Raw genomic sequence first — 13123 nt, 5'->3', positions numbered from 1 at the left:
AAAAGCTGGAAAAACAGGTAGAAAAGAACTTTAATAGCAGGACCTGTGGGATGAAAAGCTACAGGATGAGTCCTCAGCCTTTGCAAAGCATCAGCTGAAACAGGGAAAGGTGTGTGAGGTGGAGAGAACCTGATGAGCCTTGGCAGGGATGGGGGAAGATCAGTGAGGACAAAGATGACAGTTAGGAGAATGGGACACACAAAGAAATAAAAACTTGTACTCCTGGCCCTTAAACTGCCAATGACCTGGAAACTTGGAGGAAACTCAGATCATGGATGGTATGGTACTGGTGCCCTCCAAACTAAACCATCATCTGCAGCAATTATTTAGTGCAATGCCCTAAAAAAACCCAAACAAAAGAGCTGCTTTATTTTTGGGAGACACCAGGCTGACGACTGAGAATGCCTCAGTGGTTGTTTGCAAACCTCTGGAAATAGTGCCATCTTCAGACAGAAGGTTTAAAAAAAGATTCACCAGACACATTGTATTAGATTTCACCATGGGAAAAAATGGGAATAAAGGTTAAAATAATCCCATGGTTCTTCTAGAGGACTGTGGTGGGTATTTTGGTTTCCATAACATCAACAGCATGTCATGGCAGCAATTCCATCATGGCTAAATGCAGCTCTGGCAGACAAATTCTATTAGGATTTCAAGAAAAATCCTCAGTGACTATTTAATTTTGCCACTCATTTTTTTTGGCAGAGGTGTCTGGGTATCTCAGCAATCTCTCTTTGGCCTCCTGCAAGCTTTGGAGAGCTGAGGATTCAAAGAAGAATCTATCCAATTCAGGGCCCTATCATCAAGACATGAAAGAAACCCTTATAAAGACACAAATACCTCAGATAAATTCACCTTTTGAAGTAACAGAACAATTTTGCTCCCTAGAAACACAATATTAACTCCCTGGTCTTCATTTCTAGACTCGTGACTATCATTAAAAAACCTTTGGGCCAGCAAGGAACGAAGAGTATTCTGAAGACCCAAGATCTGAATATGAATCCTTGAGTTTTCTTTCCATCTAATCCACTCCTCCACATGCAGCCGGAATTCCAGGCAAAGTAAATGGTTAAACCATGTAATTCATTCACCCAAGGATCAGCGCTCGTGCAGCTGCACAGATTACTTGTATTTATAGACTCAATCTATGCCAAGAAGTCTGAATTTTCTAGCAGCAGAGCTCGCAGTGCTCCAGCTGGGGAGGATGACGTGCTCAGGCATTAAGAATTGGAATGGGCTCTTTGCAGTTTGATGGCTCCACAACTGCTCCTCGTGTCCACACAGCAAACACTGACTCCAGTGACTTCACGTGCCTGACAGATTTCCAGGAGAAAGCTAATTAGCTCTGAAGCTGCTCCAGGAAGAATTAGGATTGCTGCACTCAGGACCTCTGTGTATCCCCCAGGCTTGGGGGGAGCACTGACCTACAAAGAAATCCCAGCTCAATAACAGGAATTCCCTCATGGATGATGGCATCTTGGAGGAGGCTGCTGAAACCCCACCTCGTGGAGGAATCATCTGTCTCCAGCTTTCAGCAAGGATCCTCCCTCCCTGAGTTTCTTCCAGGAAGTGTATGGCAACGTTTATAAAAAAAATCCAGGCTTTGCGATAGTATCAAAATTTGCATTTTTATGGTGGACAATGGGAAAATAAACCCGTCCCTAGATATAGACAGGTTTTCCCATTCTTGGAACATCTATTGAGTAGGGTGCACCTATATACAAAGGCCACTTAAAACTGAAATTAAATGGCTTTGAGCAGCTCTGCTCTACCTTATTGATCAAAACCAAAGAGATGAAACAGAAACTATCAAACTCATAAACAAGCCCTGCCTAAGTGACATATCACTTGTTTTTTGAAGATCCTCATATTCAAGGCAACTTTTTTTCTGAATTTTCCAGTCTCTGAGAACACTGGAGAAGCCCAAAATGAAACTACCAGGGTTTTTGGGAAGGGTTGGGTTAATTCTGTAATGATGATAAGGAGGGTCCCTCTTGGCCTCCCCCAAGAAGGATTTCACCTGGAGAGAGGACATGCAGACTGTCGTGTAAAAAAAAAAAAAAAAAGACATTTTAAAGGTCTCTAACATATTTCCTGTGTTGTACAGCCCAATAACAGTTGTTCATCCATGAAACAACACATGGATGTTGAAAGCAACTTTCAGTTTTCTTGTCCTGCTTGTTGTTGGATAACAAATGGAGAAGCCTCCTCCCATCCCTCTAAACCATCCTCTGTGTGTTACCTGCTGGATTGCTGTCTGTGTTTTTGTTATCTCTCTTAAGTGCATTAATTTGAGGCTGGAAAGCAACACCCTGTCTTAACAAACATAAAAGCAAAGCTTAAAGTTCAGCCTTTCCTAATCTGCCAGGGCTATTGGAAGGTCATAACACTCTCAAGTCTGACCTCTGAGAACACATGAGTGACATTTCCCCTCCCTCCCCACAAATCAACACTGGAAGGCAAAAAAACACTGCAAGATTGGGGTGGCTTTTTCAATAGATACCAAAAAATAACTTTTATGTGATATCAAAATGCATGGCAGCATGTCCAGGCAAAGGCAGGGAAGGAATTGCTCATTCCTTGATAAGCCCTCTGAGCACATATCAAGGAGACAACAGAACAGTGGTTAAGGTCTTCATTATGTTTTTGGAAGCCAAAATGTTTATTTTAAACCAGCAAATATCTGGCTGGATTTTATTTTACAGGTGGAAGTTTGTCATACGGTCAATTAGAAGTTAAATTGGAATAATTCAGTGTACACACCTTAACAAAACAGAATTAAAGGGACAATTTCAGAACTTTATCAGGGCCACAAAGTCATGTCAATACTCACTGGCATCAGAGAGTAAATATTTCTGGACTTACCTGTTCCAGCTTAAAGATGTGTTGGTTAAAGTAGTGCTGCAAGCGCTCGTTGGCAAAGTTAATGCAGAATTGTTCAAAACTATTGTTTTCATAGTCTTCAAACCCAAAAATATCAAGCACTCCAATGGATAAAGTCTGCAAAAAAAGTAAGAGTGAGGATTAGAATAAAATCACATTAAGTGGATTATTTGTACACAGTACATAATCAAAACCACACAGACAGAATTAAATATACTTAATAATAGGAATTTTACTAGAATTGTTGATATTGTGCCATTTGGAAGACTCCCCCAAATCAGAGAAACAAAATGTAATTTTAGATGTCTGGACAAAAGGGCTTTTTCTAAGAGAAAAGCCCTTTGAGAAGTGATTTTTTTTCTTATTTACAAACAAATGGCCATCTTTGAAGAAACCTGAAGCCTGTTCCAAGTTATTTATTGGATTTAAGAGTATTGATCTTCAGAAGGGAAAAATGGGGATAGGCTTGGGAAACAAAAGCTTGCACCATGAAGACAACCCACAGGAACACACTTCCAAGGTGAAAGCATTGTCCAAGCAAAGCCACTCCAGCTGCAAACCTCAAAAAGAAACTCCTACACATCAGGGCTTCCCATGGAAATAATCGTTAGTTCTCCTGGTGAAAACTGAAATAGTATCACAAATAAAGCATCCACCTTGTTTGTCAGATGGGTCAGACAATGGGCTGATGTTTGGGAACATCGAGTCACTCCTGCCTCACTGAAAGGGGGGAATTAACACAAAAATAATAATGCTGCTGAAAAAGGGAGTCCAAAGCCCTGACTAACACTCAGCCCTAACTGCTGGCCCAGCCCTGCCCATGAGATCTTCCCCTGTGACACCTGGCTGTGTCCACATGGCTCTTCTGTGTTCCAGCACCTTTTTCCACTGGCTCCCACCAGTTAGGGATGAGGGATATGGAGGGACACCTCTGTGGTCCTTTAGTTCATTGGCAAGAGAGGTGTAAAGATGGACCCATCCCATTTTTTTTAGAACCCACTGGCACTATGAGCCCTACATTCTCTCTAACAAACTTCCAGAAGTTCACAATAGGGAATTTTTCTTTTATTAAATCCATAACCCATAACATGAATTGTAGGATTTGGTAAGTTACAGTTCTAAATAGCCTTTTTCCCCCCATCACTTTAATGATTTTGTAAACCTCAGCCATATCTCACTCCAGGCTTTTCCCCAAATTGAAAAGCCAATTGTTTACTCTCTAATCTACAATTACCTCTTGAGATGCTCATCAAGATGTGGGTGCACCAACATTTCCTATGTTGGCAAAGTGAGATCAGTGCTGCAGTGAATTCCCAGCTTGCTCTGCATGCTCCTGGCCCCCTCCTCTCCCCAGAGCAGCCAGGCAAGGAGAGGCACTGGACCTCTGGCCAGGTGTATGTTGGCCTACAGGCGAGTACAGCCCATCACATCCTGCTCAGACTGTGCTTCCTACCTTTGATGGGAGTAGAAATGTGGAACTTTCTCCTTTGTGTAGGTACAGATTTTCATAAAACTTGAGCCTTCTGCCTGTCAGATGGGTTTGGGAAACCCGGAGGAAGAGGGACATGGGGATGTGTCAGCAAATAAACCTCATCCACAGAGGAAGCTGGGGTGAAAAACAAGCTCAAGATACAGTTTCTGCTGCAGCTTCCATGCCTGTACATGACTGTTGTGTTGAACACCTAATTCATAATTAGTGTTATAAATAAAACTCATACTGTGCCCACTCAGAAAGGCTGCTGTCATCAGAAAAGAGGTGAAAAGCCTGAAGGACACATCTGGGGAGAGCTCCACCAGCAGCTTGTTAAAGCACCATGTTCTGGGATCCACACAAAGCCACCTCACACAAATACTCTGTTCACCCATTAAAATTAATTAAATAATTAATTAGAGAGGTAAAAACACTGGTCAAATGAGCCAAACCTCAAGTAGGGAGGAGAAAAAACCCCTCTCCTCCACCTCAAAGGACCTGAGAGCTGCCAGGTGCCCTGGTTTTAGTTCTACTGGTGTTACCTGCACTTTGGATTTTCTAACACTAATTCCACTGCCAGGAATACAAACCAGACTGTCCACAGGCCTCTCCACACTGCCTTTTGTCCATTTTCAACACATCACATAACGTGGGAGGAAAATATTCCCTCTGTGCCCAGCTCCTGACCAGGGAACCACCTACGGCTGGAGCAGGCACGGCTGCCGTGGGCAGAGCGGCCACTCGGCTGTGAGCTGGAGCTTTGTCTGACCTGGACTCTGGCCACTGGGGCTAGCGAAAACACAACAAGAAAAGCATTTAAACACAAAGATAAGTCTTTAAACCATTTTCCAAGAGCTCATTGAGTACTTCATCTTTTGTCCAGGCTTTTCTCCCTATTCCAGGGCCAGACAGTCTCTACCTCCCTGGTGCCATGACAAGGACGAGGGCTCTTGGCCACTTTCCCAGAAGTTTGCATCACTTGATGAAACACCCATGAGAAACAGCTCTCTGAGCAGCAGATGGAAATTGGGAACCACTGGACCAAGGACTGAGCCTGGCAGAAGGATTCACTCTCACCCTCTGCTTCCTGAGGTCCAGCATCTTCTCCTGCTTGTCCCAATGGATGTGGCAACCCTTCTGCTCACTGGGCAGAAATCTGCCTCATCATTTTTTAAATACATCTCAGGAGAAATTCTTCTTAAACTGTATGATTAATGGATCATATCTTACCTATACATCCATGGAAAAATTGATAATGGAAACAGGAAAAAGTGACTTTTCTCTCATCTCCCTTGCAAATCCCAACCCCAAATACCTCATTGCTGTTCAAGCTCATCTCTACAACAGACAAGAGTTCAAAAAATTCCCCTACATAAAAGTCTCTATTCCACCATATACAAACAAGAATTGGAAGATAAAATGCTCACACTTTCAGACTATTAATGGCTTTACTGACACCAGATTTCAAAAGCATCGTGTTGATGCCCTGTGGAAATAGTTAAGCCCTGCCATGAGTGAAGACTTTAAGCTGAACAAGGTCTTTAAGCTCTCATAAACTTAATTTAATATGAAACAACTGAGCACAAAACCCCTCTCCCTTTTTTCCAGTCCTGGTTCATTTACTGCATTGAAACTGCTACCAAATATATTTCAATGTGGGTGTGGAAATACACTTATAAAGCAAAACAGAAGAGTCATATAGAGCAAAAAATAGCCCCGACAGTTATAAAAGAATCTTATAGAAATATTATATTTTAAAGCTGTGTTTTTATAATTTTTTTTGCCGACACCTAAAATTAAACACACAGAGAACTAACATTATAAAAATATTATTATAAAAATAATCTGCATTTCACAAAACCACTGCAGGTATCAAACCCCACATCCAGGAGGAGGATGGTTAATTCTGCCATGGTTGTTATACAGAGTAAACAGCATTTTTCTCACATCCCTGTGTTTCTAACTACCAAACTCCTCCAGAATACAGATTATAAACTGTGTGGATTTTTGCAGAGTTTCATGCCAGAGAAATCCAGGCAGAGCTCTGCAGTGGAACAGTCATTTGTCCTCTGCTACGACGCTCCTAAAAGAATGGAGCCAATGGATGCCACTTGGGAAAACTTTAAAACCTGAGAAATTTGGAATTTATGGCAGCTTTTCTGCTCTCTGTCCCTGATAAAGCAGCACAAATATTCTAATACACAGCCAATTCTTGTAGCAAGGTAAAAAAACACAATTTCCATTGACATAGACGGGAATTAATTTTGCTAAACTGCCTGTAGAAAGTGTTTAATCTGGGTGGGTTTAGGATGAATTTTGCAGCCCAATATTTTAAAAATAAACCAAAGGAGTTTAACATTTACAAATCTTTTAAGTCTTCAGCTTCAAATCTGTCCTTTGAATAGGTGCCACGAGGAAATCACACAAAGATAACTTAGACCTTGACTTGCCAAGTCTAGTTTGTGCGTTAATGCTGTTTCTTTATCAAAACAAACATATAGAATTGAAAAGTGTGACTGTACTAATTAGCATATCAAAATTCCTGTGATTAAAAGTGCACGTCTGTGAGGATTTTTAAAATTTGGGTGAGCCCTGGGTCAGTGAGCACTTTCTGCTTGAGAGGATGAAAAATGACCTCATGCTTTTCTTGAAATGTCTCAGCCATGACATTTAAACACAGAGCATGAGTTTTAAGGGCTTTTGGCAAATGATGGCCTTGAAACTCCGTGCTGTCCAATTCCCAAAGTGCCAATAAACAGGGATCATTGGAGCTGATTTATGTTGTCCCAAATGCATGCTAGTGATGTAATTCCACCATGGAGGTACATTTTGGCAATCACAAATAGGTTTGCTTCAAATTCAGGGGAAAAATCTTATTTATTGCTATTTTTAAATTTTTAACCTCTTGTCATTTTAGTAATTTGTTTTCATTTATAATATTCCAAAGCCAATACTGCAAAAAATCCTTCCCCAGAACCCCAAAATCCATCACCACTTCATCGAGCAGGACCACCCCAACCTACATCACCCCAATATACAGGATGACCTATTATATAAAGTGAAAGGCAGTGATTTGCTACAAACATGGAAGTTGGGACCTAAAGTTAATGAACTGATGCACAATAAACACATTGCATGTTCAGCAATTCTTCCTCTGCTTCAGGTCAAAAAGCCAAGACTTAACAGGTTGGTTGGATTTAAATGAATTTTCTTCATGGCCACGAGTTCTTCATGTGTTCAGCCATGAATTTTTCTTCATGGCCATTAATTTTAATTTTCTTCACAGCCATGAGTTCACCATCATGCCCATGCATGCAGCACGTCATCCAAGAATGGCAGCAGGGTGATTTGGGAAGAAATGAAGACACTTCACAAGAACCAAATGGGGAAAGATTAAAACCACCCATGGAAATGCCTTTTGATCCACCACGATCTCCATTCCATCATCGTTTTAAGAGGTGAGAGGGACTTCAACAATTCCTAACCTGATTTCTGGAAGGGGAATTTGATAAGAGGCTCTGGGAGGTTTAGTAATCTCATTCTCAAGAGAAGGAAAAGTCTCTGACCTCATTAATAAAGGTCAAATTTCAGACAGTTTGTAGGCAATCGTGAGACCATAAAAGGAACTAAAAGGAATTGAGAGAAGATGAAGGAAAAGGGAGTTGGAGCAAATCCGACCCATGGCAGCTCTGCCACTACCATGAACCAGGAGGTATCAAATAACATATTCACAACTCGGGTCAGAAATAATATGCTAGAAATTCTGTCACCAAGCAAGATAAGCCAAATCCCACTGTGTTTTCCCAAAATATTTCACTGCATATTTAACTAAATTTGGATATCAAAGGTCTGATTTACATCTTCCAAATATTTGCTGGACAATATGGAAGAACAACGGCCGAGTGTTTATTTTTCTTTGCCCAGCTTCCTCTTTTGATCTTCTCCTTACTGCTGATACCAAATAAACACATATTGAGATCTGAAAATTATCTCGGTTCCCATTGTCCCAAATCTATACTGATGAAGAGAGAAACTTCTGTATTAATTTTTCTCCTCAACTTCTCCCACACACATTCTAAATTGAGATGGCTTTGAGTCTTGTTTTACCTCTGCATAACGTGATTATAAAAGAAAGCTCTGTGCCCCAAATCCATCATCTGACACTTTCTGAACCTTCCAAACCTGCAGGATTGTTTCAAAATGTATCTTAAAAGACAGAAGAATGTTAGTGTCAAGCATGGGCTGGGATCAATCTGGGGCATTTGCCGCAGGGTGAGTCACACATTATTCATCCATTGCATACTCAGGAGTTTCTGAGGTGCAAGGCTGTATTCTCTCCCGTAAATCAGAGACTTGGTGTGTTTAAAAGATTTTTTTGGCTTGTATATGCCAGCAAGGAGATGTCATCCATGTGCCAAGCCCTTGCCTTGCAACAAAGAGGTACTCCCAGGGTTTGGAGATGCCACTGCTCCCAGTTCACCTCCCAGTCACCCAGCTGGTGTTGCCCAACCTCAAAACTACATATGGGAACCTAAGGAGAACCTGCATCCTCATCTGGGGTCTGTCCAAGAAGGAGCTGAAAAGGGATTCAGGAGGATTGGGAAGTGGTAGGAAAGAACAGATCAGTTGTTGGTCCTGTTTCTCCACCGTGGTGATTCTTGGTTGGTGCCTCAGCAGCAGCTGCAGAGCCCTTGGACACTTGTTGGCAGCAATGTTATTCCTCGAGGGCAAAGGAGCAGCTATTCCCAGCCCTGCCCAGTCCAGGGAGACATTTCTCCTTCCTCTGTGCTGAAACGACCCAAGTTGGGGGCTAAAAATAGGGCTGGGAGGTGACGTGGTAGAACCACTCAAGGGAAAATTGGCTGTCAATGTTTAACGAAGCTGCTCTGAAATGCACATAAATCTCTTCTTCTCTGTCTCCACCCCTAAAATGGGGAGGATTGGTGCATTTTCATGATTTCTGGGGGATTGTGGGAGTCAATCCAATTCATAGAGGACTCTGAAGATAAACTGAACTACACTCATGCTTAGAGCAGCAGATATTTCCTGGTATTTTGTGCGCTGCCTTTCTGCTTCAGAAACTCTGGCCCAAGTACAGTCCAGGATTGCCTCCCTGGATCTGGGTATGAGCACATTCTGCAGCTCCAGGTCCTGGGCATTTGCCAGCACGGGTGGATCTGCTCTGGCACAGGGGCAACACCACTCTCAGCTCCTGGTGCCTGCTGCCTGACCTGGATATTACCATTATGATTTGGGGCAAAAAAAAGGGTCAGAAACCTGTGAATTGTGAATTCATGAGATGACACACGGAGGTGGGCAAGGGGGAGGGTGGTCACACTCCACAGGAGTCTTGGCTGGAGGAAGCAGAGGGTTAATGTGCAGCAGCAATGTTGGAAAAAAGCAGGAATTTGGGCTGTTCTGGCTCTTACCTGCTGAGATTTGAGGTTGGGAACAAAAGTTTAATTGCCCATAAACAGCTACCGTGGTGCCTCACTTTCACAGCCATGCTGACTAAGCATACAAGAGTGTCCTAGACTGATTTGTATTTAAATATTACAGAACGGATAATAATTTTAAAGACTCACTGGGTCATTAATAAAAAAATAATTAGCATTTGAGATGCATTTTCTTGTCAAAACAAATCCACTTTTCTGCCTCACCAAATATGTAAACAGTGTGGTTTGTTTTTTCCTCACAGCCCAGACAAAACTTTTGATTACTTGGAAAAAATCAGGAAAGAACACAACATTTCTGGTAAAATATTAAACAGAGGGAGAGGCAGCATGCACAGTCAGAAGGCTCACTGGATGTTATCACTGTATCAACCCTTCTTTGTCAGAAAAGCATATAAGCAGATTTCAGCCATGTTTTTATTTCCAGTACACAATTACGCTCCACAACCCTTTTTTGGAATCAGATAAAGGAGTGACCACACTGAGAGTCTCTGCAAATTCAGTCCTATGGCACAATCCAAACGTCAGTGCTCAGTGAAAATCCTCCTTTTGGCAGCTCTGACTTTAGTTTGTATGCACAACCCCCAAAAAAACCCCACATGCTGCTGGAGCATGTCCCAAATTCCCAAGGCAGAGGTAGCTGGAGAGCTGGAAGTGCCTGTGTACATGGATTTTGGGGTCAGCATTCCCCAGCCATGAGGACTGTGGATGAGTACACAAGGGGGTTGGGGAGGATGTCCTGGGTCACAGCGTGCAGGCCCTGCTATTGCAGGAAACCTCATGTCATTCCTTCCATCAGTTCTTTGGGAAGATGGTAGAGCATCCCACCAGCTTCACTCTTCCCATCATGACTCTTCTTTAAATTCATTTTGCTACCGTACTACCTCAGTACCTACAGACACCCACCTCGTTCATCATTTCACCACGGAGGAACTTCACCAAAATGCAGTAGCAAGAATTCCCTGTTTTCCCTCTGAATTATACACGGCCCTTTAGTTTTACACATAAGGAGAAAAATATTTGCCATTGCTGCTGGAGTGGGTGGGGGAACTGGCTTTTTTGGCTACAACAAAATCTCTTCCCTGGCTGCTTTGAGCTTATGCTACCTAAGGTGCTTCATCCTTCTGAGCTCAGCAAGCACCACTTAGAATAATGATGTACTCAGTTATGATCCGAGGAAAAATTAACTTCATGTTAAGCAACACGCCTGGGTAATGTTTTATCACTCAGTTATCTATTTTAGAAACCCCAGAGAGGAGCCACAAGAGCTGGTGAGGTGTTACCTTGGTGCTTTCCTCCATGTCCTTGGAGTTGAGGAGCGCGTGGTTGATCCTGAACACGATCCAGTCAAACAGGGCACTGTACAGCGACTTGGCCATGGAATTCCGCACCGTCACAGCCTGAAAGAGAACAGAAAAAAGGTGATTGGAAATCACCCCTGCTCTGCACTAAAATGGCTTCTCAAGCTCTCACATCCAATGTTCATATTTCTCCATTGCCAAAGCTTTTGACTGCTATTTTATTTTTTTTATGCCATGTGTGTCAACAGTCCTATCAGCACAGGGAATTGGGTGTAATCCCAGGGCTGTGGATGTGCTCTGACTTTGGCTTGGTTCCTTTTGTGCATTTGAGTGGATGATAAACAGGATCACAGCACAAATCCCATCACTGGTGGCAAAAGGAAAGAAAATAAATACATACATTAAATATAAATATAATAGATTCACCAAGACCCTTGAAAGGTTTCCTGGGGGAGAAGGAAAGAGAAGGGTGGATATTGCACAGGAGCAACAGCAAGTGATGTGAAAGCTCAGGCCAGGACAGGCAGCGCCTGGCACCAGCACAAGGGCTACAAAAGGGGAGGTTAAAAACCCCTCTGGTAAATCTGAGGGCTCCTGAAAACTTGAATTTTTCCAGGTACCACCAGTGGGAGCTACAAATCACGGCAGGCAGGTTCAGCTCTCCTCCAGCAGCTCTCCCAGAGAGAGGAATAAGAGCGCTGAGGAAGGGTCATCCCCACCACGGCCAGGATCAAATAGATTCTGCTTGATGGGATGAAAGCTGAGATCAAAGGAAGATCCCTGGGCTTTTGGACAGGCACCTACATAGAGACCCAGAAAGCAGGAATTTCTATTTAAAGATCATCTTTGTTCTTGCTGCTTGAGATTCTTCCTTGGTTTCCATTATCACCATGAGTAGAGCTTTGGTACATATTGATCACCTAAAAACTTATGGCACCATGAATGCTACATTTTGTTTCGTTTTAGCCACCGCAGAAGAATAAAAAAGGAACCAGAAGATTCCCATGTAATTATTTCAATTAAATCCTGAACTGTAACAAATCAGTGGCTTGTCACACATTGCCTTGAAACCCTTCCCATCAACGCTCCCTTCGAGGAACATCACCCGAGTGACCTCAAGTCACTGACCCCAAGTGAAGGAATAAAGCTCATGTAGCATCATTTATCTTCTATCAGCTTACTCCCACCTCTTTTTCCCTTGATTTTTGGAGATAGCAGCATTTAGTGTGACCACAAGCCGTTCTGCCAATGTTTTGCTCTTAAAATGCTATTAAGCACATGGTCTCACTTCCTCCCCCTGTCCAGCTGGACTAGGAGAAGGGATTAACTCAGTCCACGCCAGGGGAGGTTTAGGTTGGATGTTAGGAAAAATTTATTCATGGAAAGGGCTGTCAGGCACTGGGAGAGCTGCCCGTGGCAGGGGTGGAGTCCCCATCCCTGGAGGGATTTAACAGATGTGTGGATGTGGAACTTGGGGATGTGGGTTAGTGGTGGCCTTAGCACTGCTGGGGGATGGTTGGGCTGGATGAGCTTTCCCCACCTGAACAATTCCATGGTTCTATGGCTGAGGATGCTCACAGCCTCTGTATGCTGCTAACCATAAATGGTGGCAATCAAAAGTGACATCACAAGGTAACTACAAAATATGGCCATAATTAGCAAGGAATTTCTCACCCAAAAAACAAGCATGTGATGCAAATAGGTGAGCAACAGGACTGAGAGGATTTTGGTGCAGCTCAGACTAAAACAGCAATTTTAAAGAGTGAGCTCTTGAAATGCTCGAGTTCTCCAGCAAGGGCTGGAAAGCAGCCTGCATTTCAAACACAAAGAGCTCCAGTTCTCACTAACTGCTTTTTCTTCTCTGTACTGATGAAAAAGGTTTGGGGTGGGTTTTTTGGCTGTTTTTATTAAAAGCAACATGGGTTGTTTGGGTGGGGGAGGTTGCTGTCTATTTTTTTTAATTTACTCAAATGTGAGAGAATATTTCAGTGATTAATAGAAAATTCAAGGCTCCA

General features: G+C 42.7%; 1 protein-coding gene across 8 annotated transcripts in view; it reads right to left on the bottom strand.

Moving 5' to 3' along the window:
* MYO9A (myosin IXA) overlaps window positions 1-13123 on the bottom strand; it is a 172984-nt gene that overhangs the window by 58557 nt on the left and 101304 nt on the right. For all 8 annotated transcript variants that reach the window (XM_064389169.1, XM_064389166.1, XM_064389167.1 and 5 more), the window contains 2 exons: window positions 11091-11207; window positions 2866-3000 (listed from right to left, as the gene is read on the bottom strand). In XM_064389169.1, the coding sequence (XP_064245239.1) occupies window positions 2866-3000; window positions 11091-11207 (252 nt within the window). The remainder of the gene's footprint in view (window positions 1-2865; window positions 3001-11090; window positions 11208-13123) is intronic.

The sequence above is a fragment of the Passer domesticus genome, chromosome 14 (genome assembly GCF_036417665.1).
Source record: "Passer domesticus isolate bPasDom1 chromosome 14, bPasDom1.hap1, whole genome shotgun sequence".
NCBI lineage: Eukaryota > Metazoa > Chordata > Aves > Passeriformes > Passeridae > Passer > Passer domesticus.
The sequence above is the reverse complement of the archived record's forward strand: the minus strand, read 5'-3'. Positions and strand labels throughout refer to the sequence as shown.